This window comes from Diorhabda sublineata, chromosome 9 (genome assembly GCF_026230105.1).
Source record: "Diorhabda sublineata isolate icDioSubl1.1 chromosome 9, icDioSubl1.1, whole genome shotgun sequence".
NCBI lineage: Eukaryota > Metazoa > Arthropoda > Insecta > Coleoptera > Chrysomelidae > Diorhabda > Diorhabda sublineata.
In genome coordinates this window covers 302,973-321,063 of record NC_079482.1, presented here as the reverse complement: position 1 = coordinate 321,063, position 18,091 = coordinate 302,973, and the positions used below count along the sequence as shown (strand labels likewise).

Here is an 18,091-nt window from a genome sequence, read left to right as displayed (position 1 = left end):
ATCTTTGGATTTATAACAAAAAAAATGTAATTACTAAAAATTACACCGTCTTTAATTCCCACTTTATATTCGCATTTTTTAAGAGTAGTTTCAGATTTTCAAATTTTTTTGGTTGATGAAAATTATGTTCATTTGAAAAAACTTTCAAACCTGACAAGTATTTTATTAGGAAAAGCATTCTTCCATTCGATTTTCCGTATTCAAAGTTTTCCTGGAGAAAACATTTTCTCCAATTTTTTCTCTGAATATAATAGTGCCCAATTCTAAATTTTCTTGATTTTAGATTTCTTCCGTTTCGAAATTAGTTTTTTAATAGAAAGAATTAAAGAAAACTGTAAACTTCAAATTTCATCTTTTTTCCAAATATTATTAAAAAAACAAATTTTGAAACAGAGGAAATTTGACATCACGAAGATTTAAGGTCGAAGAAATTGAATTAATAATTTTATTATTTTATTTTAAATGGATTTAATAGTATTTTTGACTTTTTTGTGTCCGGTGTATCAGAAATAGTTTGAGCTAGATCTAACTCGATTTTTTTTGTATTTCAAAAGATATTTTTTTGAATATGAAGATTTAAATCTAATCGAAACGTCAAATTTTATCTTTTTTCGAAAAATTATCAAAAAAAACTAATTTTGAAACAGAAAATACTTAAAATCAAGAACATTTTGAAACATAAACATATCGAAAGGTCTAAGAAATTGAATTAATAATTTTATTATTTTATTTTAAATGGATTTAATAGTATTTTTGACTTTTTTGTGTCCGGTGTATCAGAAATAGTTTGAGCTAGATCTAACTCGATTTTTTTTGTATTTCAAAAGATATTTTTTTGAATATGAAGATTTAAATCTAATCGAAACGTCAAATTTTATCTTTTTTCGAAAAATTATCAAAAAAAAAATTAATTTTGAATCAGAAAATACTTAAAATCAAGAACATTTTGAAACATAAACATATCGAAAGGTCTAAGAAATTGAATTAATAATTTTATTATTTTATTTTAAATGGATTTAATAGTATTTTTGACTTTTTTGTGTCCGGTGTATCAGAAATAGTTTGAGCTAGATCTAACTCGATTTTTTTTGTATTTCAAAAGATATTTTTTTGAATATGAAGATTTAAATCTAATCGAAACGTCAAATTTTATCTTTTTTCGAAAAATTATCAAAAAAAAACTTATTTTGAATCAGAAAATACTTAAAATCAAGAACATTTTGAAACATTAACATATCGAAAGGTCTAAGAAATTGAAGAAATATTTTTATTATATTATTTTTTTGAGAAAACAGTTTTAATAGTATTTTTAACGTTTGTTTCTTTTATTTTTTTAGTGAATTATCTTAGAAATAGTATGAGCTAGAGCTTACTCGATTTTTTTTTGTATCTTAAAAGATATTTTTCATTTTACGAACGTATCTTGGAGACTAATTTTTGAAAATCTTCTGTCTGGTTTAGTAATTTAAGCAGAATCTGTGAAAATCTTTTTTTCTGTAAACAAAAGTTGTACGGTGTATTTAACTAAAATTTCCACACCGTTTTTCGTAAATCTTAATAAGCAATTTCGAATAAATCTTCCATCTTGTTGTATGACGCACTTTAGCTGATGGCAATTTTGAAACTGGTACGAATGAAAAGCATAATTTTCCTCGAAGACAGGTAAGTTGGTTTTGAAATTTATGTCTTATATCCCGCACATTAGATTGTGAAACATGTGTATCTGTTCCAGACAGGAAACACCTTTGCTTTGATCCCCTTTCTCTCTGTTTCTCTTGGCTTTACCAGATTTAGTGACAAGATCGCGCGTAGCTACCGGCGGCGGTACAAAGATAAACACCATTCCCACGCGTCCTATGGTTTACACGAATCTACAGGAAATTGTTTTATTAAAAGGTCAAATGATCTAATCGCATATTTCATTTCATTTGCTCAAGAAAACTGTCAAAATTAAACACATTAAATATTTTGTCATCTCGTTTCATCTTCATGATTCCGCGCTCATAAAATTTCCGATTTCTATCAACAAAAAACCGAATTAGATGCGATCGTCATTTGTGAAACTTTGATCGTTCGAAAAATACATCGAAACATCGAAATAAATGGTAATCAGATGGTGTCAGATCAAGGTTGTATGGTGGATGTGGTGTCACTTCTCAGCCAAGCCCCAATAGTTTCCCACTAGTTTTTTTTGTTTGTTTTTCAACTCTCAATTCGTTTTAAAGCGTTTATCTTTCTTTCTTTCTTCGTCTTGGTCATCATCAACTTCTAGTTAACCGACTAAAACGTCGGTCAACTTCGAGGGAATTTTCTATGACAATTCTGACTGATAGTAGCTAGTATCGTGTGGCAAAATCAAAGTACTTTGTTGAGATGTTTTATATACGGAGACGATGTTTTTAACTGAAACATCGTCGTCGAATTTCAATTCCCCGCATCAGCTTTAATCCCTTTTATCAAATCGAAACAATTCATGTGAGAAAGACAAAGACGCTCAAACAAACACACATATACGGTACACGTAGAGATCTAATAGAAGACAAACTGAGAGCAATTTTGTCCTAGTAAAATCGCGTATCTCATAAATCCCTTTAAACACATGTCTTCTCTGCATAAACTACCTCGGGAGCGACCTCACCGGCTTTATTGCCTACGAAAACTGAACCCGAATCGTTTAATCAGTGCAGGGTATTAAAAATATTTGTATAATAGATATACGTGGAGATTATTTATCTATATTCTTTTGTACGAGGGTTGAAGGCGTCTTTGTCCCGATTTATTGTCTAATGACTTTTTCTGTCGAACTGTCAAACGAGTTTCATCCGCCTCAGGAAGCTGATAATGATTTGGTTTGACGTCGTCAGCTTCGGAGTGGAAGAACTTACCAAGCAACCCTCGTATACGTAAACTGTTTTTAATATTATTTTTTTTTTTTGAATAATTCGAACTATAAAAGTCTAAAGAAAGTTCTAATTTAGTATTACAACGTCGTAGTTTATTTTCTCGATTTTTATAAAGTTTTATTATCAAATATCAATTTTTGTTTAATTCAAAATGGAAAATATTCTAATACAATTTGAATATAATACATTTATATGTAGATTACCTTCAGTTCCATTTAGGAAGATCTGTATTTCTAGGCAGATTGGATTGGATGTCCATGGAGATTTCTAAAATTCGGTTAACTTCTAAATAATCCGTCAGTCCACGTGGACTCATCATCTTCACCGTGTACACCAATGAAAACATCGAATCGTAAACATAAATCTATTTCTATTGGTCGAAGCAATTTCTTTGAAATATTTCTACTAGACAGTCTTCGATAAACAGTGGCGTCGCTTGATAAGATTTGTTTAATTTATAAATTTATTTAAATAATTGAAATATTGAGTTTTTTAGAGCGTGTAGTAGAGTGAACCAAGCAAATTTTAATCACCTTCATAGATTAGTTTGAAATTTTGACAGGAGCTCAAAAATGATGTAAATAACAAACCTGATTTGGTGTCAATGCATGCTTCTACCCCAGGGGTGAATGCCGCCCTTACTCGGGGGGTGGAAATTTAAAATTTTAAAATAAATCGATAGAGAATTGAATTTTATGGAGAAAATTTGAAATGAAGTTTTTTATTTAACTCAATAATTTCTGAGTTATTCGCGATTGATTGAATTGAAAAAAAAACACGTTTTTCAACATTTTTTCACGAAAAACTCGAAAATTACGCATTTTCTGGAAAAAATTATTCTTATCGAAATTGAAGCTTATAAAAAAACAATGCAATTAGTGAGTTTACATTTAATTTTTTTAAATATTTAGCAACTTATGAGTCACTGAAAAACCATTTTTTGTTTTTCGTAAATTTAAGCTCGAATAACGGAAAAACGATCAATTTTTCATAAAAAAATTGTGGTGAACATTTTTAAAGTACTTTTTCAGACCTTTAAAATGACCTTTTACAAAACCGACTAGCTTTAAAATTAAGCGAGTTATGACGAAAATAAGTTGAGTAACTCGAATTTCAAAAACAAAACCACGTTTTTCAACATTTTTTCACGAAAAACTCGAAAATTACGCATTTCTGGAAAAATTGTTCTTATCGAAATTGAAGCTTATAAAAAAACAATGCAATTAGTGAGTTTACATTTAATTTTTTTAAATATTTAGCAACTTATGAGTCACTGAAAAACAATTTTTTGTTTTTCGTAAATTTAAGCTCGAATAACGGAAAAACGATCAATTTTTCATAAAAAATTGTGGTGAACATTTTTAAAGTACTTTTTCAGACCTTTAAAATGACCTTTTACAAAACCGACTAGCTTTAAAATTAAGCGAGTTATGACGAAAATAAGTTGAGTAACTCGAATTTGGAAAAACAAAACCACGTTTTTCAACATTTTTTCACGAAAAACTCGAAAATTACGCATTTTCTGGAAAAAATTATTCTTATCGAAATTGAAGCTTATAAAAAAACAATGCAATTAGTGAGTTTACATTTAATTTTTTTAAATATTTAGCAACTTATGAGTCACTGAAAAACAATTTTTTGTTTTTCGTAAATTTAAGCTCGAATAACGGAAAAACGATCAATTTTTCATAAAAAATTGTGGTGAACATTTTTAAAGTACTTTTTCAGACCTTTAAAATGATCTTTTACAAAACCGACTAGCTTTAAAATTAAGCGAGTTATGACGAAAATAAGTTGAGTAACTCGAATTTGAAAAACAAAACCACGTTTTTCAACATTTTTTCGTGAAAAACTCGAAAATTACGCATTTTCTGGAAAAAATTATTCTTATCGAAATTGAAGCTTATAAATAAACAATGCAATTAGTGAGTTTACAATAAATTTTTTTAAATATTTAGCAACTTATGGGTCACTGAAAAACCATTTTTTGTTTTTCGTAAATTTAAGCTCGAATAACGGAAAAACGATCAATTTTTCATAAAAAATTGTGGTGAACATTTTTAAAGTACTTTTTCAGACCTTTAAAATGACCTTTTACAAAACCGACTAGCTTTAAAATTAAGCGAGTTATGACGAAAATAAGTTGAGTAACTCGAATTTGAGAAACAAAACCACGTTTTTCAACATTTTTTCAAGAAAAACTCGAAAATTACGCATTTCATGGAAAAATTATTCTTATCGAAATTGAAGCTTATAAAAAAACAATGCAATTAGTGAGTTTACATTAAATTTTTTAAAATATTTAGCAACTTATGAGTCACTGAAAGCCAATTTTTTCTTTTTTGTAAATTTATGCAGAGATTTGAGCTCAAATAACGGAAAAACGATCAATTTTTCGTAAAAATTTGTAATAAACAATTTTAAAGTGCTTTTTTAGACCTTTAAAATGAGCTTTTATAAAACCGTCTAGCATTAAAATTAAGCGAGTTATGACGAAAATAAGTTAGGTAACTCTAATTTGAAAAAACAAAAAATTCGGTAAATTTGACACCTAGTGCGACAAAATCAAATTTAATCGTAGTCCATGTAAAATTATCTTTTTTTAACTTCTAACAACACGTTCCAAAAGTTCAAATGGTTTAGAACACGTATATTTTGAAAAAAGTTGTTTAATATAAAATTTTTTAATGGGCGATTGAAGTGTAAATTTAATAATAAAGATTTAGATACACAAACACAGCAAGTTATTTTAAATATATTCGAATGTTAAAAAAAGGAAAATTTTCAGCAATCTGATAAACCAATCATAATAAGAATTGTTAAATTAACTAGAGTGCACCATCCTGTTAGATTTAAGATCAAAATACAATATAACAAACAAAAAATTATTTTTTTTTTAATATTAATCGTTTTCTATACAATTTTTTTCATAATGATCGTACGAGAAACATAGAAGAAGATCTGCGTCTATTGGATTATCGCAGACTGCAATTCAATGTTGCATTAAAATGAACAAAAAAACTGATTTTGTTCATCTGGCAAACCGTCCCATTTCTGTAATTATTTGACGTCGTAAAGTTTGAGCGATTCAATGATGTAGTTAGTCGCTTCGTTGTTTTCATCAACCGCAGTTTATATTCGCAAATTTCAAACATATATAAACCAAATCGTAATTTAAAATTTACCGATTCGAAAAGTAATTAGAGTTGTTTCAATTCAACGTTAAATAAGAGAACTCGAGATTCGTTTCCCCCCCAATATATTCCATCTCTAATGTGTAATCGATAAACTGTCAGATTTCCTTTCGGGACGCTTGTAATTTATGTAAAAAGCATTTAACGCCTTCGGGGTAGTCTTCCCAGTAATCTCTTCTATAAAGTGTGAAACAATGAAGTGTTTTATTTGTTATTTATTAATGTTGTTTAGTTGTTTGCGCTAGATTTAGATATATCTTCATTATTGATCACGAAACGTTTAATATATTTATCTAAATACGTTAATATACAACGAAAAATGGGGTTTTAGTAAAAAGATTTGTTTAAATTAAATTTCCTTACTATGACATCAGTCAAACAATGCTCAAAGTTCGTAGTTTTGGCTCAGTTTGATTAACCTTCTAGTTTTGTTAAAGTACACAGTTTAAACAACCTTTTCGTTAATTAAATCTGATCTCTATAAGATTTCGTATATTTTTTAACGTTTTTTTTGTTTCAGAAAGATGAAATTCTTGAATATTTTCATTCTCGCATCTTTAGCGCTGAAAGGTAAGTCGTAAACTCATTAAATAAAAACTGTAACGAAAAAAAAAACTGACATCGCAGCCCGTACAGTCTTTTATGCGAATATAGAGATCGGATGTTTGTGTTTTGGATTGGTTGCACTCCAGTAGAGGCTAATTTTCTTGTTATCGTTTCCATTATGAAGGTTCAACGTTGGTAAATGCTCGAAAGCGTTCGATCTTTTGGTTTATGAAGTCAAGGTTTTGACCGGAATCCTGCGGCTTCAATTTTTGGATAAACTGAATTTTGTGAATATGTATCCCTAAATATTTGTATAAAATTCGAGCTGTGTACGTTTAAAGCTTTTCTTCTTCTTCCTCTTTCAGTATTACCAGGTCCTGTTCAATCCTGTACGTTTGGCCCTCTTCTTGGATCTTCCTCAACTCCAGCTCTCGTACCACCTCTTTGGTGGTTTGCGTGTGATCGGTCTCTGAGTTTTAGCCCTGGCATTCTTTCTACGTGATCCCTCCAAAATCTTAAAGCAATAAACGAATTAAGCTCGTCAAGAGTAGTATCAAAGTTTTCGACTGTTTTACAAGACCTTGCACGCTCGGATTTCGGTTTATCCAGTGTTGATTCGGTATCTTCGGTCCCGTCTGCACATTTTCCAATTAGTAGGATGCCTGGTGCAACGACTAACCAGAAATTAGTCCAACGATTGATATACCTTCGAATAGCTGCGTTCAAGCAATAAACAATACAACGTAGTCTTTATTTTGAGACATCTTGTATAAAAAAATACTGTTATATGAACAAATCTAGGACACATGGTATACATTTTTGAAGATGCGTCAGTTAAAATAACTTAATTATAATACAAAAACTTCAGGAGATAGTTTTAAGAAATATAAACGTCCCTCGTTGGTACTGCTTATATAGTGACATCTATCGGGAGAATTTTCACGAAATTATGAACGAAGATTTCACGAATCCGTGAATTATCTGCTCCGAACATCGACGATTCAATGAAAAGAATGTTTTATCAAAATATAAAGACTAAAACAAGTCGAAATGTAGAATTTTCATCTGCGAATCCGTGAATTATCTGCTCCGAACAACGACGATTCAATGAAAAGAATGTTTTATCAAAATATAAAGACTAAAACAAGTCGAAATGTAGAATTTTCATCTGCGAATCCGTGAATTATCTGCTCCGAACAACGACGATTCAATGAAAAGAATGTTTTATTAAAATATAAAGACTAAAACAAGTCGAAATGTTGAATTTTCATCTGCGAATCCGTGAATTATCTGCTCCGAACAACGACGATTCAATGAAAAGAATGTTTTATCAAAATATAAAGACTAAAACAAGTCGAAATGTTGAATTTTCATCTGCGAATCCGTGAATTATCTGCTCCGAACAACGACGATTCAATGAAAAGAATGTTTTATTAAAATATAAAGACTAAAACAAGTCGAAATGTTGAATTTTCATCTGCGAATCCGTGAATTATCTGCTCCGAACAACGACGATTCAATGAAAAGAATGTTTTATTAAAATATAGACTGAAACAAGTCGAAATGTTGAATTTTCATCTGCGAATCCGTGAATTATCTGCTCCGAACAACGACGATTCAATGAAAAGAATGTTTTATCAAAATATAGACTGAAACAAGTCGAAATGTTGAATTTTCATCTGCGAATCCGTGAATTATCTGCTCCGAACATCGACGATTCAATAAAAGGAATGTTTTATCAAAATATAAAGACTAAAACAAGTCGAAATGTTGAATTTTCATCTGCGAATCCGTGAATTATCTGCTCCGAACAACGACGATTCAATGAAAAGAATGTTTTATCAAAATATAAAGACTAAAACAAGTCGAAATGTTGAATTTTCATCTGCGAATCCGTGAATTATCTGCTCCGAACAACGACGATTCAATGAAAAGAATGTTTTATCAAAATATAAAGACTAAAACAAGTCGAAATGTTGAATTTTCATCTGCGAATCCGTGAATTATCTGCTCCGAACAACGACGATTCAATGAAAAGAATGTTTTATCAAAATATAAAGACTAAAACAAGTCGAAATGTTGAATTTTCATCTGCGAATCCGTGAATTATCTGCTCCGAACAACGACGATTCAATGAAAAGAATGTTTTATCAAAATATAAAGACTAAAACAAGTCGAAATGTTGAATTTTCATCTGCGAATCCGTGAATTATCTGCTCCGAACAACGACGATTCAATGAAAAGAATGTTTTATCAAAATATAAAGACTAAAACAAGTCGAAATGTTGAATTTTCATCTGCGAATCCGTGAATTATCTGCTCCGAACAACGACGATTCAATGAAAAGAATGTTTTATCAAAATATAAAGACTAAAACAAGTCGAAATGTTGAATTTTCATCTGCGAATCCGTGAATTATCTGCTCCGAACAACGACGATTCAATGAAAAGAATGTTTTATCAAAATATAAAGACTAAAACAAGTCGAAATGTAGAATTTTCATCTGCGAATCCGTAATTTATCTGCTCTGAACAATCCTCTATCCAATTTTTCATATTTTTTTCTTGTGGCAATTATTTTTTCGGTTTGTAGTGGTATATATGAAATTAGCTGTGGTGATTGTGACGAAAAGTATATTGGGCAAACTAAGAGATCCGTAATTGTCAGATTTTAGGAACACACAGATCATTTAAAATAAGTGCGAAGCGGATAATCGAGTATTGCCAGTCAAAATCATGACATAAATATGATGTAAGAGATAAAAATTCTTCTATAGTTCAGTAGGTTTTCCCGCTGGAGTTAATTTTCGCGGGAGAAGTTGTATTGGCGGGAAAATTTAGTATAAAACAAGTAAGTCAAGAGTTATGTAGTTGGTGTAGTGGTGGTTTAAACAGTGTATTCAGTATGAATATCGCCAATATTTAAGAAAATTCCAACTTAGTAAATAATTGATATGTTAATTTTTCAAGGATTCTTCGTTTTTATCGCCATTATTCCAATTACGAAGTTTTCTCGGTTATTTTCTTGGAGTTTTCCTTGAACAAACACAGTTATCAATGATTTATCAGACGACTACGTTCCAACTTTTATCAAGGCGCGGCGGAGTATAAAACAAAAGTTTCCTTCTGTGTAACAAAGACACTTCTAATAGGATTCTTCGAAAATACCAACACCGATAGTAAATACTTTATTCGTTTAATGATACAACATAGATTCTATAAAATCGAATTAACGCGATAAATAATTTTAAAAATGGTCCTTCGAGCCGGAATACGAAATTTGTGTTGTTTGCAGATGTTGAGAAGGGATTTATTACATTTTCAATGACTAATAATAAACGACTAACCCTTATGAAAATTAATGGATATTTAGTTGCTAATAGAATCTCATTGAGTATTCAGAATATTGAATGGCACTTTACGGCTAAAGCTATTTATCACAAGTTGGCAATCCTGTAGGTCAATCGTTGCTACTAATGTCGCCGATATCCGGTTCCTCTCTCTATATATATATATATTCCATAAATTTGCACTACATAAATTGGTTTATAGTCTAGTTATAATGCTGGAATGAATATTTCATCCATCAATTGGATTTGGAATATTGTATTATTCACAGAGGTTATTATTTCATCTTCTGTTTCTGTATGCCGTTACTAGAACTACCGAGGACAGTGTATCATGATGGCGGTTTCTAATTTTGATCATTTTTTCTTCAAAATAGTATCTCCTCTTATCAAAAAACATTTTTCTACAGATATTTAGCAGAATCTGAATTGAATTTTTTTCTAGTTTCGCAGCAAAGTTCCCCTTCGAAATTTTATAAATTTAGGTTATGTAAGTCGCTTAGTATGATCGTGAAAAAGTTGTCGTATTTTTTCTATGATAGTGTCAACATTTCTCTTTCGAATTTCTTGTATTACAACGTTGCCATATCACAACTGTAGATACTATGAATTTATACAGTTTTATTCTTCAAAAATAAAGTATCCCAATTTCAACCCTGTATATTTCATACAAATATGAAACTGGAAAATTCCGATGTACGCAGTCATCTAGATACAAGTTTTCTCAATCGATTCTTGTTAAATATAAATCGATATCTCGAATGGTTTCGAAAATATGGAATTTTTTATACAAGCACGTCAAATTTTCTTTCAAATTTCTGCATTTTTTCAAATAATAATTGAAATTTAACATTTTCATAGCGTAATTACGCAAAAAATTATGTCATATAATATAGTTATGTCTGAAAAATCCAAAAATCATGTTTGTTTTCTAATCAAATAGTATAGTTTTCCGGAAAATTCACTTTTCATTAATTTTTATCAATTTTTTGCATATAATACCTTTTTTCAGGGCAACTGATATGTTTTTTGAACTCCTCGTACTAAAAAATATCATTTTACAGGAATTTTCAAAATCTGAAGCTAGTTTTTCATATATTTTCAAAACAAAGGGTTTGCTTTTCAAATATGGAGTTTTAATTCGTATCTTCTAACTTTTTATTATATAACTCGCTTTGTATAATAACTAGAGGGCTGTTGTTTTTTTTTATAATAGTTTCAACATTTCTCTTTCGAATTTCTTGTATTACAACGTTGCCATATCACAACTGTAGATACTATGAATTTATATAGTTTTATTCTTCAAAAATAAAGTATCCCAATTTCAACCCTGTATATTTCATACAAATATGAAACTGGAAAATTCCGATGTACGCAGTCATCTAGATACAAGTTTTCTCAATCGATTCTTGTTAAATATAAATCGATATCTCGAATGGTTTCGAAAATATGGAATTTTTTATACAAGCACGTCAAATTTTCTTTCAAATTTCTGCATTTTTTCAAATAATAATTGAAATTTAACATTTTCATAGCGTAATTACGCAAAAAATTATGTCATATAATATAGTTATGTCTGAAAAATCCAAAAATCATGTTTGTTTTCTAATCAAATAGTATAGTTTTCCGGAAAATTCACTTTTCATTAATTTTTATCAATTTTTTGCATATAATACCTTTTTTCAGGGCAACTGATATGTTTTTTGAACTCCTCGTACTAAAAAATATCATTTTACAGGAATTTTCAAAATCTGAAGCTAGTTTTTCATATATTTTCAAAACAAAGGGTTTCCTTTTCAAATATGGAGTTTTAATTCGTATCTTCTAACTTTTTATTATATAACTCGCTTTGTATAATAACTAGAGGGCTGTTGTTTTTTTTTATAATAGTTTCAACATTTCTCTTTCGAATTTCTTGTATTATAACGTTGCCATATCACAACTGTAGATACTATGAATTTATATAGTTTTATTCTTCAAAAATAAACTATCCCAATTTCAACCCTGTATGTTTCTTACAAACATGAAACTGGAAAATTCTAATATATTCAGTTAACTAGACACAAGTTTTCTCAATCGATTCTTGTTAAAAATAAATCGATATCTCGAATGGTTTCGAAAATATGGAATTTTTTATACAAGCATGTCAAATTTTTGGATTTTTTTAGGTAATAATTGAAATATAACATGAATTTTTCGTAATTTTTTGCGTACGATACCTTTTTTTCATAACAACTGATATATTTTTTGATTTCTTCGTAGTAAAAAACCTCATTCTACAGGAATTTTTGAAAATCCGAAGCTAGTTAATCATATATTTTCAAAACAAAGGGTTTGCTTTTCAAATATGGAGTTTTAATTCGTATCTTCTAACTTTTTATTATATAACTCGCTTTGTATAATAACTAGAGGGCTGTTGTTTATTTTTATAATAGTTTCAACATTTCTCTTTCGAATTTCTTGTATTACAACGTTGCCATATCACAACTGTACATACTATGAATTTATATAGTTTTATTCTTCAAAAATAAACTATCCCAATTTCAACCCTGTATGTTTCTTACAAATATGAAACTGGAAAATTCTAATATATTCAGTTAACTAGACACAAGTTTTCTCAATCGATTCTTGTTAAAAATAAATCGATATCTCGAATGGTTTCGAAAATATGGAATTTTTTATACAAGCATGTCAAATTTTTGGATTTTTTTAGGTAATAATTGAAATATAACATGAATTTTTCTTTATTTTTTGCGTATAATACCTTTTTTCGCGGCAACTGATATATTTTTTGAATTCCTCGTAGTAAAAAACCTCATTCTACAGGAATTTTTGAAAATCCGAAGCTAGTTAATCATATATTTTCAAAACAAAGGGTTTGCTTTTCAAATATGGAGTTTTAATTCGTATCTTCTAACTTTTTATTATATAACTCGCTTTGTATGATAACTAGAGGGCTGTTGTTTTTTTTTATAATAGTTTCAACATTTCTCTTTCGAATTTCTTGTATTACAACGTTGCCATAAAACAACTGTACATACTATGAATTTATATAGTTTTATTTTTCGAATAAAAAAATTATTCCGATTTCCACCCTGTATATTTCTTACAAATATGAAACTGAAGAAATCCAATGTATGCATTCATCTAGACACAAGCTTTAGCAATCGATTCTTGTCAAAAATAAATCAATATCTCGAATGGTTTCGAAAATATGGAATTTTTTATACAAGCACGTCAAATTTTCTTTCAAATTTCTGCATTTTTTGACGTGATAGTTTATATCGAAAGTATGCAAAAAAAATCCAATTTACATGAATTTTCTCCAATTTTTCGCCTATTCTAATTTCTTTTCGAATAACTGACACCTTTTGAAACTCATTAATGACAAACGGTGCATATAACTTTAATTATATGACATTAACTTCAGATATACTATTTTTTGAAAATTACTTTTTTTCTAACGCGCAAAACTCGAAATATGTATAAACCTCAATCCACTAATGAGCCAGCTTAATACCTCGTTTTATCATCCATCATTAAAGAGCCACCCATTTGCTGTGTTAACGTCTTCGGACGTAAAACGCGCTCGTAAAGAAAAAAAAAAATACGAACGCTTCCCCATATCCTTCCAAGGATTATTACTACCATTGGAATTTCCCGGCTTCAATTACTGAACTACCAGCATTTACTTCTTAATCTTTGCGATAATTACACATCATGTAAACTTAGACTGTATCATTTCAAACATTATCATTTGTCTTTGTAATAAAAAACATCGGAAAGTTATAGTACCAAGTAATGACGTAGAACGTAATATTCAATAAATGACGATATTTCAGGTTAGAAACTCTCTCTACGTTCATTTATATGCTCCGAGGTATTCACTATTCAGAAACTTTATCTACATACCAGTAATTGCGAAATACTACCGTTTATATCATTGAAAAACAACCTTTGAAGTCAGTAAAGAGATTAACTCAATAGTTTTGAGAAGATAATGAAGCATCAATTTTCCTCCAACGACTTAAAGATGTAAATAGCCATTCAAACGTTAATAAATTGTTTTTAAAACGTAAAATTATTCGATGGTATGTTGGAAAACATTAATCAAAGATTTTAATAAAAAAAAAAAATTGTTAAACCAACAGCTAATATTGTGTAATACCTTCGTTTTCACATATCACGTTTCTTACCTTGGTGTTTTTACAGGTTAGTTCCTTGATATGTTCCCTGTAGTCCCAAAGGTTTCTGGATTAGGTATTTTGATTCCCGCCATCAAACCTAAGGTTCATCCGAATCACCAAACGTGTGTTGCGCTTGAGGATCTTCCGCAGCAGTCTCGTTGCTTGCACTTTCTATTTCAATAGGAGGTTCATTCTTGTTCCTTAGAGGTCCTGGCACCATCTTTGTTCCCCTCATTTTCCTTTAGACCGCGAACTGTTTTTTCCCAAACCTGGTGTACCTTAATGAGCTGACCATTACTTTCGTCCTTCAGAATCAGGACTTTCCATTGTGGGATGTATGCTTTCTTTTCCCGTACACGTAGTTAACTAGACCTCCGTCCAGTCCGCGAGTTTTGGTACCTTCTGCCGACTGTGGTACTTCCCAATCGACCAGAATTAGTCCCGTACAAAAGTGGATGCTCCTGTATTGAATCTTCATCTCTCCCATCCAGAGAACATCTCGAACACTAGTGCCTCCTCAACCGAAGTTTGCTCGTCCGCGCTAAGAACATCCTTGGCTGAATAGCAATTCTAACGAGCTTGGTGTAAGCGCCCTTCTTAGATCTTGAGACTACGTCTATTGCCCGCTTCTTTTTTTTTCGGGATTTTGGGCTGGGATAGTCTCAACTCTGTTCCTCTTTGAACCTGGGGTTCAAAGTGTTTATGTTTCACTACTATGGGATCTATGCTTTAATGCCTTGGATCTAGCTTCCTCTGGTGCTAGCACATTGTTAAGGTAGCGCAGATATCATCGGCAACCACGCCTCAGAGGGTTATCTCTGCCTCCTGGTTATCCAGCATCCTCCAAGAGAGGGATCATCACTTGAGTTGTTTTTGTTGTGTGTTCTATCTGTTTTTTTTTCATTTCTTTTATTTATCACTGTGGTTGTATCCACGAGTGGTTAGAGAAAGATCGGTCCATTCCAGCAGAGCCCCACATGCCGGAGTAAGGTCTGGATACAGTTGGGCGCGATCGGGTGTCCCTGGGGAATCGTTCTAAACAGCAATCACCCTGATACCATTCATCCGATGTCTTCCTACTCGGATTTGGGGGATGTTTATCGACCTCCTGATCTAGATCAGCTAGAACAGAAATTCTTGGCATCCTTTCAACCGAGTTATCTTTTTTTTTCATGGTTTATAAGTCTGAGAAGAAAATGGCAGATGGATTTAGTTTTATTTATTTTGTTTTGTTTGTCTTATAGAAATTTTCCATGCAAATTTAGAAATAGAAATAGCGGAAACCAAAAGATAATTGGTGTATGTTTACAAACATGTGGAAACATCTATGAATTATCTAGTTGCAGAGCTAGATATTAAAAATATTAAAAAATTTTGAATCGACCAATAAATCGCACGTGAAAAAAAAAATCATGACGTCGCAACAAATGACAATAAAAAGTAGAAAAGGCCGATGTTATTGCAACCATAAACCAAAAGTGATTTAGGAGATCAATAAATACGAATTTAGAAGAGGAAATCGGAGGTGGAGTAGGCCATAAATCATATTAGAAAAGCGGGAAGGAAACGTAATTATTCATAATGTCGACATCATCTATCGCTTTTGCACCGTTAAGCCAGGAAAAAAGTTAGTAGAAACGATCTACCAACAAAAAAATCTACAATTTCAGCTATTCAAATAGATAGCGTGTAATATATGACACGATTGAGCTTAGGTATACTTTAACTTCTTTTTATTTGAAGGTATGTAAAAAAATATAAAAGAAATCGAACCCTAAATCTGTTATACGTGGATCAGTTTTGAAGTAGCGTTTATAATAACCATTAGCAAGACAAGAGTAGTGAATTTAACTAGTTGCTTATCCTCAGTAAGTCAAAAAATCAAAGCGTTGCTAGAAAACAGATCAAAGTGATTATTTCAAGAAACTTTTTAATGATTTCATCCATGGAACATTTTTCTGTATTTAATACAATGACAGTTAACCTTGGAACATAAAGTATTCCATGTTCTAAGCAATTAAACTTACCAGGAGTGATCAATATAGTGAAAAATTACGAATTTCGTCCATTTATTCATTTGTTCGCGAGGCAAATTCCGAATCAGTTTTTTCATAATAAATTCTTGACTTATACCCAAAATTGCTGAGTGGTGTCCTGCTTTAAATGTCGTAATTTTAGTGTCTAAAACATATTTTGACGACGTTTTAACAAATCGGAATATCATCCTGTTTTTGTTATCAATCGAATTGAAATCGATACGGAACATTTTTCTGTATTTAATGCAATGACAGTTAACCTTAGAACATAAAGTATTCCATGTTCTAAGCAATTAAACTTACCAGGAGTCATCAATATAGTGAAAAATTATTAATTTCGTCCTTTTATTCATTTGTTCGCGAGGCAAATTCCGAATCAGTTTTTTCATAATAAATTCTTGACTTATACCCAAAATTGCTGAGTGGTGTCCTGCTTTAAATGTCGTAATTTTAGTGTCTAAAACATATTCTGACGACGTTTTAACAAATCGGAATATCATCCTGTTTTTGTTATCAATCGAATTGAAATCGATACGGAACATTTTTCTGTATTTAATGTAATGACAGTTAACCTTGGAACATAAAGTATTCCATGTTCTAAGCAATTAAACTTACCAGGAGTCATCAATATAGTGAAAAATTATTAATTTCGTCCATTTATTCATTTGTACTCCAGGCAAATTCCGAATTAGTTTACCACCGATCGCATGCGCACTTTCGAAATAACAAACTTTCTATAGTTTTTTCATAATAAATTCTTGACTTATAACCGAATTTGCTGAGTGGTATCCTGATATATACGTCGTAATTTTAGTGTCTAAAACATATTTTGACGACGTTTTAACAAATCGGAATATCATCCTGTTTTTGTTATCAATCGAATTGAAATCGATACGGAACATTTTTCTGTATTTAATGCAATGACAGTTAACCTTAGAACATAAAGTATTCCATGTTCTAAGCAATTAAACTTACCAGGAGTGATCAATATAGTGAAAAATTACGAATTTCGTCCATTTATTCATTTGTTCGCGAGGCAAATTCCGAATCAGTTTTTTCATAATAAATTCTTGACTTATACCCAAAATTGCTGAGTGGTGTCCTGCTTTAAATGTCGTAATTTTAGTGTCTAAAACATATTTTGACGACGTTTTAACAAATCGGAATATCATCCTGTTTTTGTTATCAATCGAATTGAAATCGATACGGAACATTTTTCTGTATTTAATGCAATGACAGTTAACCTTAGAACATAAAGTATTCCATGTTCTAAGCAATTAAACTTACCAGGAGTGATCAATATAGTGAAAAATTACGAATTTCGTCCATTTATTCATTTGTTCGCGAGGCAAATTCCGAATCAGTTTTTTCATAATAAATTCTTGACTTATACCCAAAATTGCTGAGTGGTGTCCTGCTTTAAATGTCGTAATTTTAGTGTCTAAAACATATTTTGACGACGTTTTAACAAATCGGAATATCATCCTGTTTTTGTTATCAATCGAATTGAAATCGATACGGAACATTTTTCTGTATTTAATACAATGACAGTTAACCTTGGAACATAAAGTATTCCATGTTCTAAGCAATTAAACTTACCAGGAGTCATCAATATAGTGAAAAATTATTAATTTCGTCCTTTTATTCATTTGTTCGCGAGGCAAATTCCGAATCAGTTTTTTCATAATAAATTCTTGACTTATACCCAAAATTGCTGAGTGGTGTCCTGCTTTAAATGTCGTAATTTTAGTGTCTAAAACATATTCTGACGACGTTTTAACAAATCGGAATATCATCCTGTTTTTGTTATCAATCGAATTGAAATCGATACGGAACATTTTTCTGTATTTAATGCAATGACAGTTAACCTTAGAACATA

At 30.6% G+C, this 18,091-nt stretch overlaps 1 protein-coding gene across 3 annotated transcripts in view; it reads left to right on the top strand.

Annotated features, from left to right (window-relative positions):
* Positions 1-18,091, top strand: part of LOC130448746 (cadherin-87A) — a 213,180-nt gene that overhangs the window by 143,876 nt on the left and 51,213 nt on the right. For all 3 annotated transcript variants that reach the window (XM_056786242.1, XM_056786241.1, XM_056786243.1), the window contains one exon: positions 6,618-6,667. In XM_056786242.1, coding sequence (XP_056642220.1) covers positions 6,618-6,667 — 50 coding nt within the window. The remainder of the gene's footprint in view (positions 1-6,617; positions 6,668-18,091) is intronic.